Consider the following 20917-nt stretch of genomic DNA (forward strand, 5'->3'; position numbering starts at 1 on the left):
CATGATGAATTTGTTTTTGCTGCTTTCGATAGGGGGCGCTAAGTCAGAAGTTCTTTGTTTTGTTCACTCTACTCTACTCCGAAATTTCAAATGTAATGATAGGATTTTCTTAACAGATACAGAAATTCCATCAAATTTGCATGAAAAAACCTGAAGGCCGCAAAGCGATAATTTCAGGTGTTCTGAAGTTATGGCCGAAAGAAGATATTCTTCAACTGATGCACTGCGAAAAACCAAATTTTGTCTTTAGGTTCTGACAGAAACATAAATTTCATCAGATTTGTATGAAAAAACCAAAAGGTCGCAAAGCGATAGCTTCAGGCGTTCTGGAGTTATGGCCGAAAGAAGATATTCTTCAACTGATGCACTGAAAAACTAAATTGTGTCTTCTTTCGGCCATAACTCCAGAACGCCTGAAGCTATCTCTTTGCGACCTTTTGGTTTTTTCATACAAATTTGATGGGATTTCTGTTTCTGTCAGAACCTAAAAACACAATTTGGTTTTTCGCAGTGCATCAGTTGAAGAATATCTTCTTTCGGTCATAACTTCAGAACGCCTGAAATTATCGCTTTGCGACCTTCAGGTTTTTTCATGCAAATTTGATGGAATTTCTGTTTCTGTTAAGAAAATCCTATCATTACATTTGAAATTTCGGAGTAAAATGAACAAAACAATGAACTTCTGACTTAGCGCCCCTTATCGAAAGCAGCAAAAACAAATTTATCATGAGTATTTTTGTCCTCAATCGACAAGACATTATCTTTCAGACGAGATCTAATTTGCTCAAAAATGTTGAGCCAAACTGAAGTTACAGGCGTTTCAATCAGTCAGATTTCTCTCTTTCACCTATCCTTATTTGATGTCGTAAAATCGAAAGTGACAATTTAAAAAGATAGAGAATTTTCCAAGGATTACAGTGATGATATTTCTTCTTCAACTTCATATGAAACATTTTCGAGGAAAATTCATTTTTCTACTCGACGGTAGCTATTACGTCCCCTAGCGGTAGAGGTATGAACTTCAAAATAATTTCCAGTGTGTTCTCTTGTTCACTTTAGCGGTAAAATTTTTCACCGCAAGTCTCTACGATGAGTGGATCCTGAGATATAGCCGCTTACCTCGCTTATTTGCCCACGCTGTACATCGTTATTTCCTTCAGGCTGAAATATTTGTTTGTCATGATGACAGCACGTTGAAGTAGAATGACAAATGAGTGCAATAAAAACTTTATTGCACTAGTGCAATAAAAAACTTCTTTTTCCACTAAATATAGTTCAATAAAGTTTTGCTTTTTGCATGAATGTAGAAAAATAAAATTATGGGTATGGAATGCTGATAACAAATGAATAGGAAGTGTGTATATTTTTGGAATGAGATATCTGGTGGTGACTTTGGACAATATCATTACTAAGACTTTGGGGACAGATAATTTTTTCGTGTAATTATATAAAGCGTTGTGCATGTTCAGTTTATTCAGGAGAGCGATAGACATTCAAGCTAGGGATATGAAGAAAAAGGCCAAGCTTTTAAAAAAGCTGACCATGTTTACAATATATGAAGCGGACTGGTTTCATTATTTCTAAATAAATGAGACAGACTTCAGTGAATTTTCCACCTTATTATATCGAAATTATGTAATGGATAAAGCATAAAGCAGAAGAAATTTACTCCTTCAAGGGTATCGACTGGGACATCAGTGTCCCAGAAGTATTTTATAAATGTCCTGTTTGGCAATAAATATACCCAGCATGGAATTAATTGGGAATATAAAGCCAGATCAGTGTATTCAAGGTACTATATTTATATTTGTGTCAGCTAATAGTTTATTATCATACGAAAGTTTCAGAGAAAAAAATACCATATTCAGGAAAAGGACTTGAAGTTTGTCAGTCGGACCCGAGGCTTGTTGCTTTTCTGAATGGTGTTATTTTCAAGAACGGGGAGTCAGTGAAATTATTGGAAATCAAATGTCTATTCATTGGTAAGTTTCTAGTAAGTTATAGAGATTATTTTTATAATTGTTTATGATTTCAGGTAAAATTATTTCTGCTGAAAATACTGAGCACCACTGCCAATATTTGAGAAGAGGAAAAGCCAGCTAATTTGAAAGAATGAATAAACATTATGCTAGAGTCTGATTAAGTATGGCACTTATGAATTTGAAAAATTGTGACTCTATCGTGTTCTCATCTGGTGATAAGACGTTCAAAACTGTTCATAATTCTTAAAACTTGAAATGATTTATTTTAAGAATATGCTCTACACATTGTGTAGCATGAAAGTTAAAATTTTTCAATTAGAAAGATATTTTTCCAAGTCTTAATTGTGCTGTAATAAGACCATCCAGAATAAGAAAAGTTCCGAATCATACAGGTCTGAAGTTATACATGTTATAACTTCCAGATTATTCAAAAATTTGAGTCCAGTTGTTATTAGTAAGAGAGTAAAGGATTTGCTATTGGATCATACAATATACAGGTTGAGTGATTTATTTAGGAATCATTTTTGTAAATATTATTTGATAATTTGTAACTACAAACATGCTCTCGGGGGATTAGTCGACCCCAGCCATGCCAAGGTCTGTGCTGGCATGGTTCACCGCAGCCTCCTCGGGGCGAGAGTTGGACAGTGATCGACTGACAATCACCAATGCGGTGCGACTCCCCATACCCTGCTGTAGTGTCGTGGCTTGGGGTATTGCACGGGGTTTACGATGCCAGGTATGCAAGGGATCAGCACCTTCATGCCTGATATACCGACATGTGGAATCTGATGTCTGTGGTCATGTCTCGCGAGCAGAGGACACATGCCGGGGGATTTGGCTTAACCGCCTGAACCGAGTGTATGAAAGACACAATAAAAACTTTCCCCAAGACAAAGTGGAACAGCGTATGCCGAAGTCTGCGTGGCTAGTGGGAGGATCTAGTCCTGAATATGCGAACTCCAGATACCAGGCGACCTCTGGTTTAATTGGCATTCCAGGGGCATGCGGGGCTCTGCCTTTGGTGACTGAAATTCCATAGCTGCACGTGGGACTTCATATGGACCAGATAGTAGAAAAAGAAGGGCCTAGCACTAGCCCTAATGTGCTAATTGAGGAAGAACAGAGCCTCACTCAGCCTGAGGAACAGGAGGCAATTCCTGACCCCATGGCGGAGGAAATGCTGCTGAAGAGCGGCGATGAAGAGGTCGTAGCTGGCCTTGAAAAGCTGACGGTCAGGAGACCTAGACTCTCCAGGCCGCCAGAAAGAGGATGAAGTTTCTCCTCAAGAAAGGGATGGTTCCTGACGATGCCAGGAAAGAAGCCTCCAAACCAATTGGTCCAAGGCAGACAACAAGCCGAGGGACCAATAGAACTAGGTCGGAGGACAGCACGCCTAAGAGTGCCAAATGTGAGGCTTCAAAAGTCGCACGGTCCTCAGGAGCTTCCAGGGCTCAGCCCTTAGGAACTCCCAAGGTTCCTGCATCAGGTGGGCCCACCTACAGCCAGGTTACCGCTGGTCTGAAGGTGGGGATAATGCACAAAGTTTCCAGAGGTGATTTTGGAAATGGACCAACTAATGGCCATCAAAAAATTGCTAATAGAAGAGATTATTGCACTGGGGAACGAGGACGCCATAACGCCTACGTTCCAGCAACTGCATATGAGGCCAGGCTGGCTTGGGCTGACATGTTCTGTGGAGTGGCTGAAGAGCATACAGCCAAAACTCAAACCTTGGGAGGGAGCTGATCTGAGGATAGCCGAAGAGGCAGAACTGCCTCACCCGGAGATCCTGGTCGGATATCTCCCCGACAGCCATGATCTCTCCAATGAGAAAATTCTCAAGGCGGTAGAGAATCAGAACGCAGGGCTCAAAACCTCCAGCTGGAGAGTCCTTCGAAGGGGACCATCAGTACCCATGCTCGAGTTTGTCATCTCGGCTGATAGAACATCGGTCGAGAGACTTAGAGCGAAGAATTGGCAGATAAACTACTTTTTCGGCCAAACAAATCTTCGCCTTAAGGGAGCAAAGACAATGGCCGAGAGGAGAGGAGCACCTCAGGCCTCAACCTCTGGTCCGGCGTCGAAAAGACCCAAAGGGGAGGTAAAGAAGAAGGTGGTGAAGCCTCCAGGAAATGAAGAGGCCATAAAACCGACCACCAGCTCTGGGGGGAGGGCTGATCCGCAAAGGCGTGATAAGGGGGGGTCCGACGGAAAAAAACCTGTGGTCCCTTCCGAAAAGCCTAGCGGACATCCAACCTCATAAGGGGCAGATGTCTGACATGCCTTCAGATAAACCTCCAGCACTCGAAGGCAGCCTCTAGTGCCTTATGCTGGAGAACATCTAGAAGGCATGTTGATATAGGGCTGATACAAGAGCCCTGGATCAATGGAGGCCAAGTAAGAGGCCTACCAAACAAAGTATATCAGACGATATACTGCGATAAGGCAGTAAGTCCAAGAGCCCTAATAATACTCAGAAGGGGATTAACCTGTCTTCCACTTACAGAGTTCCTGACAAGGGATCTTGCTGCGGCATTGGTTGAGGTGCGAACTGAGAACATCAAGAGGCAGCTTGTTATCGCCTCAGGATATTTTCCAGGAGACGCCATCAGCCCACAACCGGAGAAAGTACAACGCCTCATCGAATGGTGCCGCATGGAGAAGAAACAACTGATTCTGGGCTGCGATGCGAACGCACACCACAAAGTATGGGGCAGCACAGATATAAATCATAGAGGTGAGAATTTGCTTGATTTTCTATTTTCTACTAACATAGAGATAGTAAATGTGGGTAATAGTCCAACTTTCATGAATGCGATCAGAAGGGAAGTAATTGACCTTACACTGGCGACACCTTTTATTGCGGGGATGGTCAAGAACTGGAGGGTCTCAGAAGAGCCATCCATGTCAGACCATATGGCAATAGAATTCAACATTGAAGCAACTGCTTCAGCTGATGTTGAGTGCAGGATACCCAGGAAGACAGACTGGGAACTTCACATAGCCCACATAAGTTCAGATCTGAAGGGCCTGAAATACAACATCAGCTCCAATGAGGATCTGGAGAACGCATCTGCTCACTTCACATCATGTCTGAAGAGGGCATTTGAAAACAGTTGTCCACTCAGGAAGAAAACGATCTCCAGAGACGTCCCCTGGTGGAACAATCATCTTGAAAACCTCAAGAAAACTGCTAGAAAAGCCTTCAATAAGGCTAAGCGAGAAGGCAGCTGGAATGCCTACAGACTAGCCCTGACCAACTACAACAAAGAGGTCAGGAAAGCCAAAAGGCAGTCCTGGAGAAGCTTTTGTGGGGGAATAGATAAAACAGCCCCAGCAGCTAGACTTCAAAAGGTACTATCTAAGGATCACTCTAACCCAATTGGCCAAATAAAGAAGCCATGTGGGGAATTTACGAATGATCCTCAAGAGAGCCTAAGAGCTCTATTAGAGACTCACTTTCCTGGCTCCAGGCAGATTACCAGTGAAGATGGGGCCCCCGCTGGGGAAGTATACAACCCCACCAGGTGGGATTCTCAGAAAGCTGGTAGACTATTCACACCAGAAAAAATTGAATGGGCGATAAAGAGCTTTCAGCCCTTCAAATCAGCAGGCATGGATGGTATTTTTCCAGCCATGCTTCAGAAAGGTGTTGAAGTGCTTATAGCTCCGATAACTGAGCTCTTTAAAGCCAGCTGTACAAGGGGCTATATCCCGAAATCATGGAGGGAGGCGAGAGTAGTATTCATACCCAAAAAGGGGCGAAAAGGCTCCCCGGAGCTTAAATCCTATCGACCCATATGCCTCACCTCCTTTCTCCTGAAGACCATGGAGAAAATAATTGACAATAATATAAGAGGAAGTTTAAAACTCCACAGCAAACAGTTTGCTTATAGGGCGGGTAGATCTACTGTAGACGCCCTTCATCATCTTCTTAGAGAGGTGGAAGGCACCCTCAACGCAAAGGAGATTCTGCTTGCAATGTTCGGTGATATCGGAGGGGCCTACATACCTCCATATGCAATGCAGCCAAAAGGAAAGGGATAGAACCCTCCACTGTTAAGTGGATATCAGCTATGTTGAAAGGACGAACTGTTACAGCCTATCTGGGAGAAACCGAAGTGACTGTGCTGACGTGCAGGGGATGCCCTCAGGGAGGGGTTCTATCACCCCTGCTGTGGAGCTTGGTCATGGATGGCCTCTTGGAGAGGCTTACAACAGGCGGATTTAACGTCCAGGCTTACGCAGACGACATAGTGGTGACGGTTAGAGGCAAGCATGGGGGCCCAATAAGTAGCCGAATGCAACTTGCTCTCAAAATTATTGAAAATTGGTGCGGGGAAGAGGGGCTTACTGTCAACCCCTCGAAAACATTAATAATCCCGTTCACTAGAAGAAGGAATCTCGACCTCAGAGCTCTGGTCTTAAATGGTCAGACTCTGCACTTCTCTAGTGAGTGTAAATTTCTAGGTGTTATCCTGGACAGTAAACTGAACTGGGGGAAACATATAGATAAGACTCTTTCCAGAGCCACGGCTGCTATGTGGGCATGCAAAAGACTCTTTGGAAAGACATGGGGAGTGAAACCGAAAATTGTACTGTGGTTATGTATAACCACAGTGGTGGTACGCCCTATTGTCACCTATGCATCTCTAGCATGGTGGACAAAAACAGAGGAGGTCACCACACGCATCAGGTTGCAGAAACTGCAAAGGCTGGTGTGTATTGGTGTCACAGGAGCTATGCGCACAGCTCCCACGGCAGCGCTGGAGGTCATACTAGACTTGCCTCCCTTACACCTACATGTGAGGAAATGTAGCCTGCTCGAAGCAATAAGAATTTCCCATAATGGAAAGCCCCTTCCTGGGAATTGGGTTGGACATATGAGGATACTGAATCAACTAGATTCAAACCTCCTCGCAAAACCATCAGATATTATGCAAAAGAAAAATGGTCTGATCTAGTAAGATCAGACCATTTTTCTTTTATATCTTTTCATTTTAGTAGAGGAATTAGGTATGCGTTTTTTTATACTTCTGAAATAAGTAGAATGAGATTAGATAAACGTAACATAATTTTAACTAACCTCTACAAATCTTTGTGTTAAATGAAGTTCTCTCATGATCATTATTCCTCACGTTTCACACAAAATGAGCTCTGCATATTTTATGGAATACTTCAGGTTGCCATTTCTCTCAAATAAGTATGATCAGCACTACAATGAGTTTTAAATGACATTTGCTATCATTTCTCAAATATTCTTATCAAACTCTTTTCACACTAATAATCCATATCTTTCCTTTTTCTCGAGCTACTTTTTCTTATTGTAATATGAATTGTGGCAACAAACTACATAGCAATGAATTTGTGAATTTCTTGCAGTAAATAATTAATAATATTAAAGTCTATACCTTCAGAATTTTTCCATATTTTTCAATATTGAAAACAAAATTAAATCAAAACTTCTTAGTATAGTTAAAAAAAGCATAAACTTCTAACGCCTCTTCAGCAGGCAAGACAGTAAAAGTGTATATTATGAATATTGTTTATGTTTTACTAATGATTTCATTTCATTTAGCCACGAAGGGCGCCACATGCATATATCAAAGAACTGACATAACATCTGAAGCTCAGGATGCTCTGTACCGTTCGTTTATTTCAGATAAATCGTGATTGTTTGTAAAATCTGTGGTCGCGTGACTAAAATAACCGTCCGCTCTCGAATGCTATTACCGAACGCGCTAAAGATATTTCGACGTATCAATTTCTATTTTTACTCTGTAGTATGTGACTACGTTATCTGTAACGGATTACTTTGGAACCGGTTACTTTTCCAAAATCGCCGTATCATCCCATCCCTATGAATTTATCTGTCATCTATCTATCCAATGTTGCCAGTAATCCGAATATCTACATTTAAAATTCTTATAAGATTCTGAAACATGGCATTGTTGGTTATTGATTGAAAAATATAAACAATGTTAGTGGAAATCATTGGCTCCTCTAGTTTGCGATTTTAAATTTTAATATACCATACTGTATGATATAATTAATAGTTCGGCGAAAACATAAAAAAGGGTACTATTTTTAATTCAAGACCTTTTATTTTATAGTCATACCTTACTATATTTTATTTTCGTAATTAATCGAACTTATTTGTTCATTGCTAATAATTTTCAGACAAAAAACTGCTGCATTATACTAGGACAGAGACACTATGTCGAAACAATTGATCGCTGGACAAGAAAAAAGAATTAAAGAGTCATTGTTAAATTTTGTGAAAACACACATCCCTAATGCAGACCTGAATCTTATTGATGATATAATTCTAAGTTATGCAGTTGCTATTCTTGAAGATATTGGTGATGACCCAAATTTTGATGTTGAAGGTAATTCACTGTAGGGAAGAAATAACTATACTAATATGTTGAATGAATTGCGATAAGGAAAATTAATAAATTTAAGGTACGCTAGTTTCCAAATTATTTTCAATCATAAAAAGAAAGAATATTAATAAGCTTTAGGCTTAAATTGTTACATTGTATGCAATGTAAAATTTGGAGGCCAAAGCTATTTTACAGAATAGTTACTTCGAGTGATAATCAATCTGCAAAGCTCACTTAACCAATTGATATTTTATGATAATCTATCTTAGGAATTAATATTATATTTTATAATATAATACATTGATTACACTCAGTTTTCAGATACTCATATAAATATTAGAATGATATTAGGAACCTATTTAATATAACACTCTTGGTGTATGTAGTAGGTACATATAACTATTATATAATTTAATAATAATAATAATAAATTTACTCCCCAAAACATTACTAAGAAAATGTACAAGTTGTCAAAAATTCATTCATATTGTATTCTGTCCTGTTCAGCAACAGTGCGATAACTTTTTTCTTGAAGGCTTTTCTATTCAATTTTATGATATCCAGTGACAGCTTGTTGTAGAGCCTCACACAGTCATAGTTGATACCCTGCCGGCTTGCCTTCAGTTGATGGTAAGGTATTTGTATCACATCCTTTTTCCTAGTTGAATAGTAATGATAACTACCATTTGCAAGACAAGATATATATTGATGTTACTGTCAACATTCTCAGTTTCTTGTATAATTCTCTGCAGCTAGTTCTTGTTGGCTTTTTACATATAATTCTCACACATTTCTTCTGTAACTTCAGTAAGGTGTCAATGTTTGTGCTGTTGTCCCACAATATGAAACCATAACTGATTCTGCTATGAAAATTGCTATAGTAAATGATGATAGCAGCCTGCATCGTTGCTTCATCCATGATACTCTTGATACCATATGTCGCTTTCGACAGTTGTTTTGTCAGCATTTCCATGTGGCTGTTCCATTTGAAATTCTGTTGGGAGTATATTCCTAAGAATTTCAAGACTTCTTTCTTGGCTGAAGTTTGGGCTGTGAAGTTTATTATTTGAGTTTTCTCATCATTCATCTTTAGTTTGTTACTTGTAAACCAAGATTTCGCTTGTGCCAGTGAGCACTTGGTTTTTCCCTCAACATCAGTAATATTTAGACCGTGGTTCTAAACACTTGTGTCATCAGCAAATAAGCAAAGGTCAGTGCATATAATATTCTGTGGAAGATCATTTGGGATATTTCCTATTCCATAGAGTTACTTGTTTGCTGTTGTCAAGGTATGATTTTAGAAGTTTCAGCATATCACCTCTTAAGCCATAGGCCCATTGAGCTCTAGCTTGTTTAGTATGGTCTATACAGTCAAATGCTATTGATAAATCACAACATGCAATTCAACTGATTTATTTTGCATCTAAGTGCTTGGTCTACAATATTGAAAATAGCAGTTGTTGTGGATCTATGTTTTCTAAAGCCATTTTTGTGGTTGAGGAGATTGTATTTGTCAAAGAATTTTGTAAGCCTGAAATTAAGTATGGACTCCAGTACTTTAGATAGTGTTGGAAAAATAGAGATAGGTCTAAAGTTCTTCATGTTGTCTTTGCTCCCTTTTTTTGTTGGAATAATTTTTGCAATTTTCATCACTGTTGGAAATGTTCCTTCTGCAAAACATTTATTGATCAGAAGAGTCAATGGTTCTGCAATGGTGATGATTATTTTCTTGAGAATCACATTGCTATGTCCATAGATGTTTGTTTGTTAGCTTGAATCCTTCTGGTTGATACCTCTTTTTCAGTTATTTCAAATAGAAAGAAAGTAGGAATGTTTCTCTCAATTTTTTTCTATGGAATGGAAGCGTGGACATTGAAGAAGATTAATATCAGAAGGATAGAAGCATTTGAGATGTGGATGTACTGTAGGATACTAAGAGTATCGTGGACAGAAAGAGTAACGAGTGTGGAGATCTTGTGGAGAATGCAGAAAGAGGAAGAATTGGTACTGACTATTAAAAAGCGCAAACTGCAATACCTGGGACATATTATGAGGGGAGATATAGATACCAGTTGCTGCAGCTTATTGTACAGGGGAAGATAATGGGCAAAAGATCAATAGGAAGAAGAAGAAACTCATGGTTGAAGAACTTGAGAGAATGGTACAATTGCAACACCTGCCAATTGTTTAGATCTGCAGTATCGAGAATAGGCATATTTTTGATGATAGCCAAACTTCGGAACGAAGATAGCACTTGAAGAAGAAAATTCTTGTGGTGCAAAAGATTTCTTATTTATTTGTATGTGGAGTTATATTCATAGAAATCTCTTGTAGAAAATGGCGATTTTGAGTCTTTTCTATTAGTTGTAATTCCATCAATTATTGCCCATAATGCTTTTTGAGTATTATGAGCTTGCTGGATATGCTGATGATTCGACTGCCTTTTAGCCATTTTCATCTACTCCTTTTACTCTTTCTTGGGTTTTCTCTATATATTGTTTGTGCTTGTATGGTTTGTTGATCTTGCAATGACTTCAACAGCGTCAAGCGTATTTTTGAGTTCCCTCAATTCTATTATGTTCTATGAAATTTTCCTCCTCTGAATTTTTATTTTTATCTTCTCAATGGGGCATGTTATTTCGAATTCTCTGTTCAGTATCTTCATGAACATGAATCAATGACTACCTTGGTAGTGCAGTGGACTGAGAGGTTGGCTGTGGTGCCGAGGGTACCGGGTTCGAATCCTGGCTAGGTCATGGATGTTGTGCATGTCTGGTGGAGGTTTATGAATTTGATAAGAGTCTTATAGTTGATGAAGTATTCGCTGTGTGGATGGTCTAAGTAACCTGGCACATATAAAAGAAAAAAAAAAAAAACATGAATCAAAAGCCTTGTCTGGTATTTCTCTCTCTATTTTCAGAATGGTAGTTTTTGTTATTGGAAAATATATTATCAATACATGTTGCTTCATTTTCCTTAGTTCTTGATGGTTTCCTGCAGCAGTCTGAAAGTACTCATGCTGTTCAAGAGTTCTTCACTTAGCTTAGTGGATTGGTTTATGAATATACATTTTTGAATATCTCTTAGTAATATAATTTTATCCATTTTTTTTTGAGAATAATTCATTTTTTGCCTACTAATACTGTATTTCATTTGTTGAACATTCAAAGTTTATATCTTCTGCTAGACTGGTGGTAATTGTTAGTATCTTTGTTTCTATTGTTTCGTCAGTTATATTTGCGAGTCCTCCATGCTTTCTGTTTACTCTGGAAAAATCCTCTGAAATCTTATACCCCTTTGGGTTAATGTCTCCAAGTGTCTCATTATTCATCCAAGTTTCTGTTAGAATTATTAAATCAGATTTTTTGCCTTGTAAAAGTAGTTGGAATTGGTGTTGCTGAAACATTGTATATTTAGGTTTAAAATGCTCAGTTTTTAGTGATCAGGTATTTTTACTTGACTATTGGTTGTCAAGTCTACTCCAAAGAATGGTGTCCTCTAGAGAAGCTGAAACGTGAGAAAGCCACTCCATAAGGCCAAAAATCCTTGGTGTAAATTGTTTCTTTCTGACTAGTCGGAACTCTTACAATGAAGCTGTTATATTCTTTTGTTTTAGTTGCAAATTTTCAACTGAAACTTGCTGCTTATCTGTTTTGCAACTTTTATGAATGTATTCTTCTATTTGGGTCTCTGACTGTATTTTCATCTGATGGATCTAAAAGTGGAGTTTTCGTCTTTATCACCTATTCCGATGTCAGAACTTCTTTGTTTCCTTTGTATTTAATGTCCACTATATTTTTCCTGGTATTCACTAATTTCAATCTCCAAATTTGTTTGCGCCGGGGTTTTCATTTGATTTCGTTTCCGTGTTTTTGAAAGAACCGTTTTCCATGACAACCGTGATTGAGAAATAGGGTTAACTGTAAGGTAAGTTCCATTTCCTTTTTCTCTTTGTTGAGATGGAAACATTTCTTTGGTTGGTGGTTAAAATGGTATAACATGATGTTCTTGATCTGTTTGATTTGGCTCGATTGCGATTTTACTTTCTTGTTGGTTATGTTGATTTTTTTCTTCCTTTGCTTACGTTGTCCATTATCAGGTGCGTGTCACCCCGGGGCTCGGCGAGCGTCGAGTCCTTGCTATGAGTGGAATAGGGATGTGTCGTTCACGAACGAACGAATCAAAAGACCCGGGTCTTCAGAACGAATGGTTCGATCGGGTCGTCTCTCTGAAAATGATTCGTTCGTTCGAACCGATCCGAATGAGCCAAACTTTCACATTCAGTTCATTCAATCTGAGGATCTTTTAAGACCCAAAGATCCATAGAAAGAATGGTTCGTTATCCGAGCCTAGGTAGATGGGTTTCGGTTTGGACTGACCTTAAAGAGGGTTGTAATAAAATACATCCATTTCGCAAATGAATCATCGACTCGGCACTTGGCACCGGTTTTGAAGGAAGATGATAGATAGTAAAAGAAACTGGGCTCTGTAATTGCACTCTCTTAGATGCACCAATTAGTATTTCTTGAAAATGTTATGGTCTAAAATATTGTTCATTATTTTTTGAGAATTTTTCTAACTATATATTCAAACCTCACTTTGTAAAGTTGATCAAAATGAATATTTTTCGGGAACAAGAAATATTAATAAGGGTTAATATCAGTTTGAGGGATTTCAAATCTTCTGTATTTATTTGGTTGGAATAGATACTACAGGTAATGATCATTAGGTAGTTTTCGTTGAAATTAATAATTCGAGACCTCGTGAATTTAGTGTTCTGTACAAAGTACATTCATGATTTACTTCTACTTCTTCATTAGTCATTTAAATATTCCAAAATCATCAATTTGAACGAGGAATACATAGGTATTAGATTTTGAAATTTTTTCGAAAGGTCTATAATCATCACATGAACCAGCTATCAATTTATTATATTCTTTATGATAATGGATTATCTCCTTTATGTTTATGATTATGTCTCAAAAAAATCTTTATCACAAATTCACGATCCGATTAAAAACATACCGATTAACAAATACAAAGCTGGTATAAACATTCTTTAACAAGAAAAAAAACAAAGAAAGAAAGAACCAGATCTACGGATCTTTGAATCATGCGCAAATCGTACATGATTCGATCTGAGCTAGTGAGCTGAAAAGAACCATTGGGTCAATTGAACGGGTCTTTTGAACCGGGTCGTCTCAGCAATGGATCTGGTTCGACCCGGTTCGTCGAAATTGAACGAACCACACATCCCTAGAGTGGAACGCTCCAAAACCAAACTGTCAAATTAAACGTAAACAAACCAGCGTTCTATAGCTATCTCGTATTTTATGCGAAGTAACCATAGACCTAATATCCATGGACGTCGCGTTAGAGAGAGAAGTCGAGAGAACGAATGAGATGGAACATCGGATGGAAGTCTGTCAACTCTCTTGATTTATTGCCCTAGAGAAAGAGAACAATATACATCTCTTTCAACTCGAAGAGTTGAACGTTAAATCGTTATTTCAAATTTGAATTTAAAGCAAAGAATTGTGAATACTAGCTCTACAAATTTTGCTACTTACGAAGGCAGTGTACTTTTATTTTGAGAGAATCTAGTGAGAAGAAGAGACTTTTTTTAGTGGAATTTTGCTACTAAATTTATTTTGTTGGGAAAGACTTTCAAATTTTTTGTTCTTTTGAGAACATCCATCATGCCTCAAAGTTGCTCAGCATATAACTGCACAGTTAAAAGAAAGAAAGGGGAGAATATAACATTACACTCGTAAGTTTTATCATCCCTTTAAAGCAACGAAAACTGATGAAAAACATTCGAATTTACAGTTTTCCGAATCCAGGCACATTGAGAAATGAATGGATATTGGCTTTGAGAAGAGCCAATTTTGTTCCTACTCAATATTCAAGGATATGCAGCAATCATTTTCAGGAAAATGATTAATCGAAATAGATTGAAAGGTGAAATAGATCATGAGTTGGAGAATGGAATAGTATAGAACCTCAATGCTCAATCCTAATAAATAAATAAATAAATAAATGACGTCTTTATTTCACAAAAGAAAATAGAGAAATACATGAACCCATCACCTAGCAGCGGAAGGCGAAGTCTAGCAGACTGCTATTCAAACTCAACCCTCCCCAAACCGGCAATGAGCTAGCATCCAACAAGTACATAATAATTAACAAGTCAGCAATATATATCTACATATAAAACAAAATATGAAATGTATACCCAATGAGCACCCGAAATCCACAGCATGAAGATTACAACCATACACACCCTTGAAATAATATACATCAATTATTGCTCACACAACAAATACTTTCTAACTTTATACTTGAACTTATTGATATTCAACAATTTGAACTCATTCGGTAGGGAGTTGTAAAATGTTATTGACTGAAAGATGAAACTTCTCTGAAATAAAGCCGTTTTATGTCTCGGCACTACAAATTTATCCTGAAATCTTGTAACTCTCGAATGAACGTTACTATGACGAACTAATGGTATTTTGATAATCATGGATGAATGAATGTTCTCTTTTATCTAATAAAAATTTTCTGTAGCATAATTTTTCTACCTGAAGTAAAAGAAATATTACCAATTCAAAAGATGATTGAATCGAATATTACTTATCTTCACCTATAGCCAATAAGAGTATTGCTGATTCCTATAAGCAATTATTTATATGTATATTATATTTCCTTGAGATATCAACGAGTCCAACTCATTGTTACATTAAATCCTGTTCTGTCCCCACAATGTCAGAAAGAAGTATGGTCTAAAATTTCTCAATTTTCCTGATTCACATGGTAGAAGTTCATCCAAATATATGCCATATTTTATTCCATCATTGAATTAGGCAAATCGAAATGATAAATATAAAAAAGTATGTAAATTTCATTCTATTCAGTTCATAAAACGTATAAATAAATATCATGTCTTTATATCTTTCAATCAGATGATTTTGACATTTGACCATCTCAGAGTAATAAATCACCTATTTTATTGCTTTTAGGTTCTTTACAGATTTCCATCAGTAGCATCTCTGTTCGAATCAAGAGAAATCATATATTCTTCTCTCTCTAGGTCTTTCTCCTCTACGAGCTTCTGAAAAATCACGTGACACTCGGTCCATGGATATTAGGTCTATGGAAGTAACGGTCTTCTTTCTCTCTCACACCTGTCATGGCTCGAAGCCCCGCAAATGCGGGGGGTGCGTCAGGGTAAAGGAGAAGGTAACGCGAGGGCTTGATGCCCTGTTTACTGGAACAGTACAAGTACGCTTCGGAGCTGTACCGAGAAGCTCTTAATGGTGGCTGGGCTGGAGAGTACTATGTTTTGATTAGGTTCTTCTCTCTCTGCCACGCCATCTGCGTATTTTTTTTTTGCTTGGGAGAATTCCATAATTCTTATTTTTTCATGCAGCAGCATAATACTTTCTTGCAAAATTATATTTTTCTCTTGTGCATGCTCTTCAAATTAGTATTTTCAATGTTGAGTATTCTGATGTGTGGATCAGTTTCATTTTCAACAATATTTTGTTGTTGATATTGTATATCAATTGTATTTTTGTTTGTTTTTCTCTAATTGATGTAAGTTTAGTTGGAAATAAAGACAATATACATACATACATACATACATACACCCCTTTGTGGTCACTTTGGAGAACTGCAGAAAATCTATTTTCAAGGACTCGTTCATCCAGCGAACAGAGAGGCTCTGGAATACATTGCCAAGGGAGGTGTTCTCAAAGGCATATAACCTTCAGGAATTCAAAAAGAACGCCAATTCCTACCTTCTTTTCCTTGGTTCTCACCATGTTCTTTGAAAATTACAGGATATCTCCTTTTGTGGGAACCAGAACATAAAAAAAAATCCATACATAAAAACCAAGTAATTGTCTGTACACATAGTAAAAGAACGGACAAAATATCAACGAAGATTGCTCTACCAGGTAGAGCATCGGATTAGTGATTCGGGGGTTGCGGGTTCGAGTCCCGCACATTCAAACTTCGAAAAATATAAAATTTTTATTGCGTCGTTGAAAAGATTTTATATTTTTCGAAGTTTAAGCTTTGCCCCATTTTGAATGCGCCTCACTTATTGCTGTAATACCTGTACTTGCTTGCTGACAATTGCGATAATTTCCTGGACGGGTAATTAATTGTATTATTTATTTGATCATTATGATACAACTTCATTTGACATGCCAGGAAAACCCTGATGATGGTCTTCAATTAGACCGGAAGCGCTTGGTTTTTCACTCAAAATAAAATATCACACAGAAGTACTGCTGATTTATTTATAACTGAACAATTGAATATTACTAACTTTAATAATTCTGGAAACTTTCTTCCTTACTAAGACAAAGTTATCACATAATAGTTTCAATGAGCAAAGTTGAGGTCAAATATATCCCATTTTGTTTGCGGTTAAGGTTTCAACAACTATGTTGTCATTTTCATAAAAATAAAGATTACTTCATCATAACATAGAATAAATAAAACTGTGAATTGAAGATATTTCATATTGTTTACAGAATTTTGCGAAATGATGTCTGCTTACTTCCCAGAATTTGAATCTATCAACCACTCAACCGTGTATGAATGGATGTTTGAACTTGAAGCACAATTAAGGAATAATCACTCAGAAGAAAAGAATACTCTTATAGACCTATCTTTTCCAGAGATAGTGTTGAAACCAAAGATAAGGTAGTTATATCATTATTTTTATATTAAGCGTTCCTTTTATGTATAATTTTTATGAAAATTTCACCGTATTATTCGTGAATCGTGTTGACGCTCCGCCAGCCGTTTGTATTGATTACGGTTGGTGGAACCTCAAGAGTAATCCGCTCAACTATTGCTCATATTAAAATAATACTTATCCGATATGTAGAGTTTACTAAGAATGCGGTAGTTGATAGACTATCGCTAACTACTATTTATTCTAATCTGTTTCTTATTTATTATATGGAAATTGCTATTAGTTTTATATCTTCTGTCTTAAAATACTTTGTAGAATAGCGCCGCTGAGCAATAAGTATTGCATAACCTGCGGCACCATTCTACCGTTCTCCTGAATAGGAGAAGATATATTGCTAGCTATTCAGCTAGCAACAGTTCCGTCGCTAGCCAAACTGCCGCCTTAAGCAGAGACCCATTTTGCCGCCCCAACTCTGCAGAATGCCAAAAATTAATATTGGATAATCGGGGCCCAGCGCCTGCTCAAGCGTTCATTCCGCCTCGGCAAAAATACAAATCAGAACCCTTTCAGGTTTGAGATTTTGTACTAAGCAAAAGAGTGCGGGGTTTAGGGTGGATGTTGGTTTGGTGAATTTGTTTTGAAAGATTCAGTGTGGAAGTGTGAAGAACTCCACACTTTTTTATAAAAAGTAATCAAGGAAAGAAAAAATGTATTTTAAGTGTACCTAATTACTTTTTATGGATTCAAATTTTAATCCAAAAGATGATTTAGGATAAATGGAATGTAAAAAACAATAAACGTACTCAACTGAATTCTGATAATGATAAAATGTATGATTGAATTCAGGTTTCAGATCCTTCTGCTGAGTTCTGACTACCTATGTATAACGCTCGAACATTTCGTTTTTTTTTCTTTGATATGATTAAATTAAACAACCGGATGATGCGAATGAACAATTATTTTAAATTCGAATAGATGTTGCAGATATTCACGATGCAAAGATGTTTAAGATTAGTAAATTTGATGAAAAAAATCATTGGTGAAATTCGTTTAGATCAAAAAAAAATATTAAATTCGTTCTTCCAGTAATCCAGATGTCCCGAGAGAAGTAGATAATGCCGCCCTCCATTATTTGCTGCCCTTTTAGAGTGAGCCCTGCAGTTTCAGGTTCCTAGCTTTCATTTAAGAAAAAGCTTGAAAATTTGTTTTTTTTTTCATTTAAGATTATCGAGTAAAACAATCGGATGATGCGGATGAACCATTATTTAATTCGAATGCGTCCACGCCCAATACTAGTTAATTTGATTAAAATAATGGAGAATATTATGAAATAATGGAATGTGATATGAAATAATAAAGCTTCTTATATTTCTTAAGAAGGACCAGTTGGAAGTGATGAAATGGAATCGTTTTCTTATATTTTACATTCCATTCTGAGGAATCAACATTCTTATTAAGAAATTGAAAAGAAAACAATCCAGAACCCCAAGTGGCAATAAAATTCGGCAACCTAAAGCTTACCCCGACAAGCCTGATGGAGTGCATGTGTTTTTGTTGGCGTCAATAACTCGTAAACAGCACTATGAGGGGATTACGCCACATCTGGATATTCATGTGTTTAATGTATATTGCGGCACCTTTGATGGTTATTGATGTTAATTAAATTTGTCGTTATTCCTTCCTGTTGTTGCTGAGTGAATTAAATCTCATTTGGTACTTTAAATTTCTACACATGTCATTTTTGTTGATCGGCCTTGAATTTTGCCGACCTAGGCGACCGCCTACCCTGCCTACCCCCTAGCGACGTCCCTGGCTAGCAATATATCTCGAATGGCACCGTTCTTATGCGGAGCATAGTTATTCATCTATACTCCGCGATATATACTGCGTTCGATACCATTCCCACCGTGTCCGTGAGCTCCCTAAGCGTTCGGCAAATCACACCGTCTGCACTTTTCTGCATTCGGTAAATGTCAACCGAATGGCACCGGTGCTTAACCTTTCGCACCGCCTAGGTAGACGCAGAAAAGGGTGCGAACTGTGGAGCATAGATTATAATAATATTAACATGAAAATGAAGAAAAGAAGTACGCCAAATTCTGTGGGATAGGAATTTTTGATTTCAAGAGGTTATATTGAACACAAATAAATTTTATATTCAGGACAATACAAATGAAAATTGGAGACTTCACAATAAGAAATAAATTTATTTTTATAGAGGAGACAAAACCGGGCATTACAAATATTACAAGTGATGCCTTTTTTGATTATATTAATTTTCTCTTGAAATCCGCTAGATCGTATTAAGCTTTGAACCTATAAATTAGAAATCAAGGATTGGTTCGAAAATAGGTACATGCATTGGTTGTCTTTGAACATCATGCACGAATCTGAGAATTTTGGAAATACAATATTCATGAATTATAAGCTTATTATACGAAATCTCTTTATATATTTAGAGTTTTTTCTTATGTTTGTATATGTTAAAGGCATTTAGAAAACAAATATTATTATTAAAAATAAAGGTTTATTTTACGAAGTACATAATTGTATCTCAGCGAAGAAATCTTTCATCCATGTACAAAGAATAGATTATAAAATTCCTTTTACTCTCTTCTAATTGGTTTCCTGATTGATGATACATATTTTCGATATCTACAAAATTTCCAACTTTTTCATTAAGTGGTTCATCAACAATATCCTCAGGATTATTTCCTTTCAACTATTTCAAGATGAACACTTGATATCACGAGGAGACAAATTAGATCTAGTCTGGCCGTCTCCAATAATTTCAATCGACTAAATTGCTCTTGTTCTTTTCACAAAACACATTCAAAAATTCTTCGATATTAGCTCCGTTAGCTCCGTCATCGTTCGGCAAATCAAGAACGCACCTATTGCTCCGTGGTCACGTCACCTATCAACCGTTTACACCGCACGCTCCGCACCGGTGGGCATATACCGAACGCAGTAACAGATTGAAGTTATCACTGTGTTGTTTACTGACGATTCGATACTGCACTTACCTAACCAAAGTTGCACAGCTCAGTGGCGAGAAAGTTTCTGGCTACTAGACTGTTGATCAAAAATCAATATTTGCAACGCAGCGCGATCCATGTCATCATAGCAACAGCGGAGAACACACGCCAAACCATGATAGTCATGATTCCGCCCTATACAACTAGCTCGCGCTTCACTACTTGTCCCTTTTTACATCCTCTTCTGGGAAAACGGTAGGTATACTAGTACCAAAAAAGGCACATTCATTCGAAACTTATGAGTTGAAACTTTCTTATTATACGCGGTTGAACGGCATTCGGGGTGGTGATATATATTCGAACGTTGCAATAAACATTACATACACATCCCAGTGTACTGAAAGATCTACAGATGATCTATAGTGGGTGGCCAAATTATTAGGGGCAGTGCTCATATTTATTGAATTTCCAGTTTTCGACAGTTTTTGGGGCAAACAAAGAATTTTTAAAGGATTTGTTTAATTTTTATGGCTACTGATATCATTATTATTGTGCTTGGTAAGTGGCAACACTTGAAACATGGACAAAAATGAAGAACTGGAAGCTGACTGAGCCGGAAAATGTGACAGGAAAAAGACCATAACTCCTCGTACCGATTGAAAAATAAGGGACATGTGCTTGGAAAATCGGAAAAAGTTTGTTGCCTGTCTCACAACGATGATGAACGACGAAGTTTCCGCCAGAAAAGTACGGAAGCGACTCGCCGGAGAGAATCTGAAGGGCGGTCGTCCCACTAAAAAACCACGCCTAACCGAGGTGGCCGTAAACAATATTACAGAGTAATCTTTCAAATAC

The 20917-nt window shown here is 37.5% G+C and overlaps 2 protein-coding genes and 1 long non-coding RNA gene across 4 annotated transcripts in view; all 3 read left to right on the plus strand.

Moving 5' to 3' along the window:
* The first annotated feature begins 1250 nt into the window (after positions 1–1250).
* LOC123675045 lies at positions 1251–3530 on the plus strand. Of its 2 annotated transcripts, none has more exons than XR_006746748.1 (3): positions 1251–1792; positions 1842–1982; positions 2036–3530. It is a non-coding gene; the product is annotated as an uncharacterized LOC123675045 (long non-coding RNA). The 2 variants fall into 2 exon arrangements; XR_006746747.1 differs by having other exon boundaries at positions 1848–1982.
* A 19-nt stretch (positions 3531–3549) lies between these two features.
* LOC123675307 lies at positions 3550–4248 on the plus strand. The gene has a single exon (XM_045610655.1). It carries the CDS (start codon positions 3550–3552, stop codon positions 4246–4248), a length of 699 nt encoding a protein of 232 aa, XP_045466611.1.
* Positions 4249–7825: 3577 nt separating this feature from the next.
* Positions 7826–20917, plus strand: part of LOC123675046 (CUE domain-containing protein 2-A) — a 38247-nt gene continuing 25155 nt past the window's right edge. The window contains exons 1-3 of the mRNA XM_045610279.1: positions 7826–8063; positions 8166–8374; positions 16918–17089. Coding sequence (XP_045466235.1) covers positions 8203–8374; positions 16918–17089 — 344 coding nt within the window. The 5' untranslated portion in view covers positions 7826–8063; positions 8166–8202. The remainder of the gene's footprint in view (positions 8064–8165; positions 8375–16917; positions 17090–20917) is intronic.

Source organism: Harmonia axyridis, chromosome 3, assembly GCF_914767665.1.
Source record: "Harmonia axyridis chromosome 3, icHarAxyr1.1, whole genome shotgun sequence".
NCBI lineage: Eukaryota > Metazoa > Arthropoda > Insecta > Coleoptera > Coccinellidae > Harmonia > Harmonia axyridis.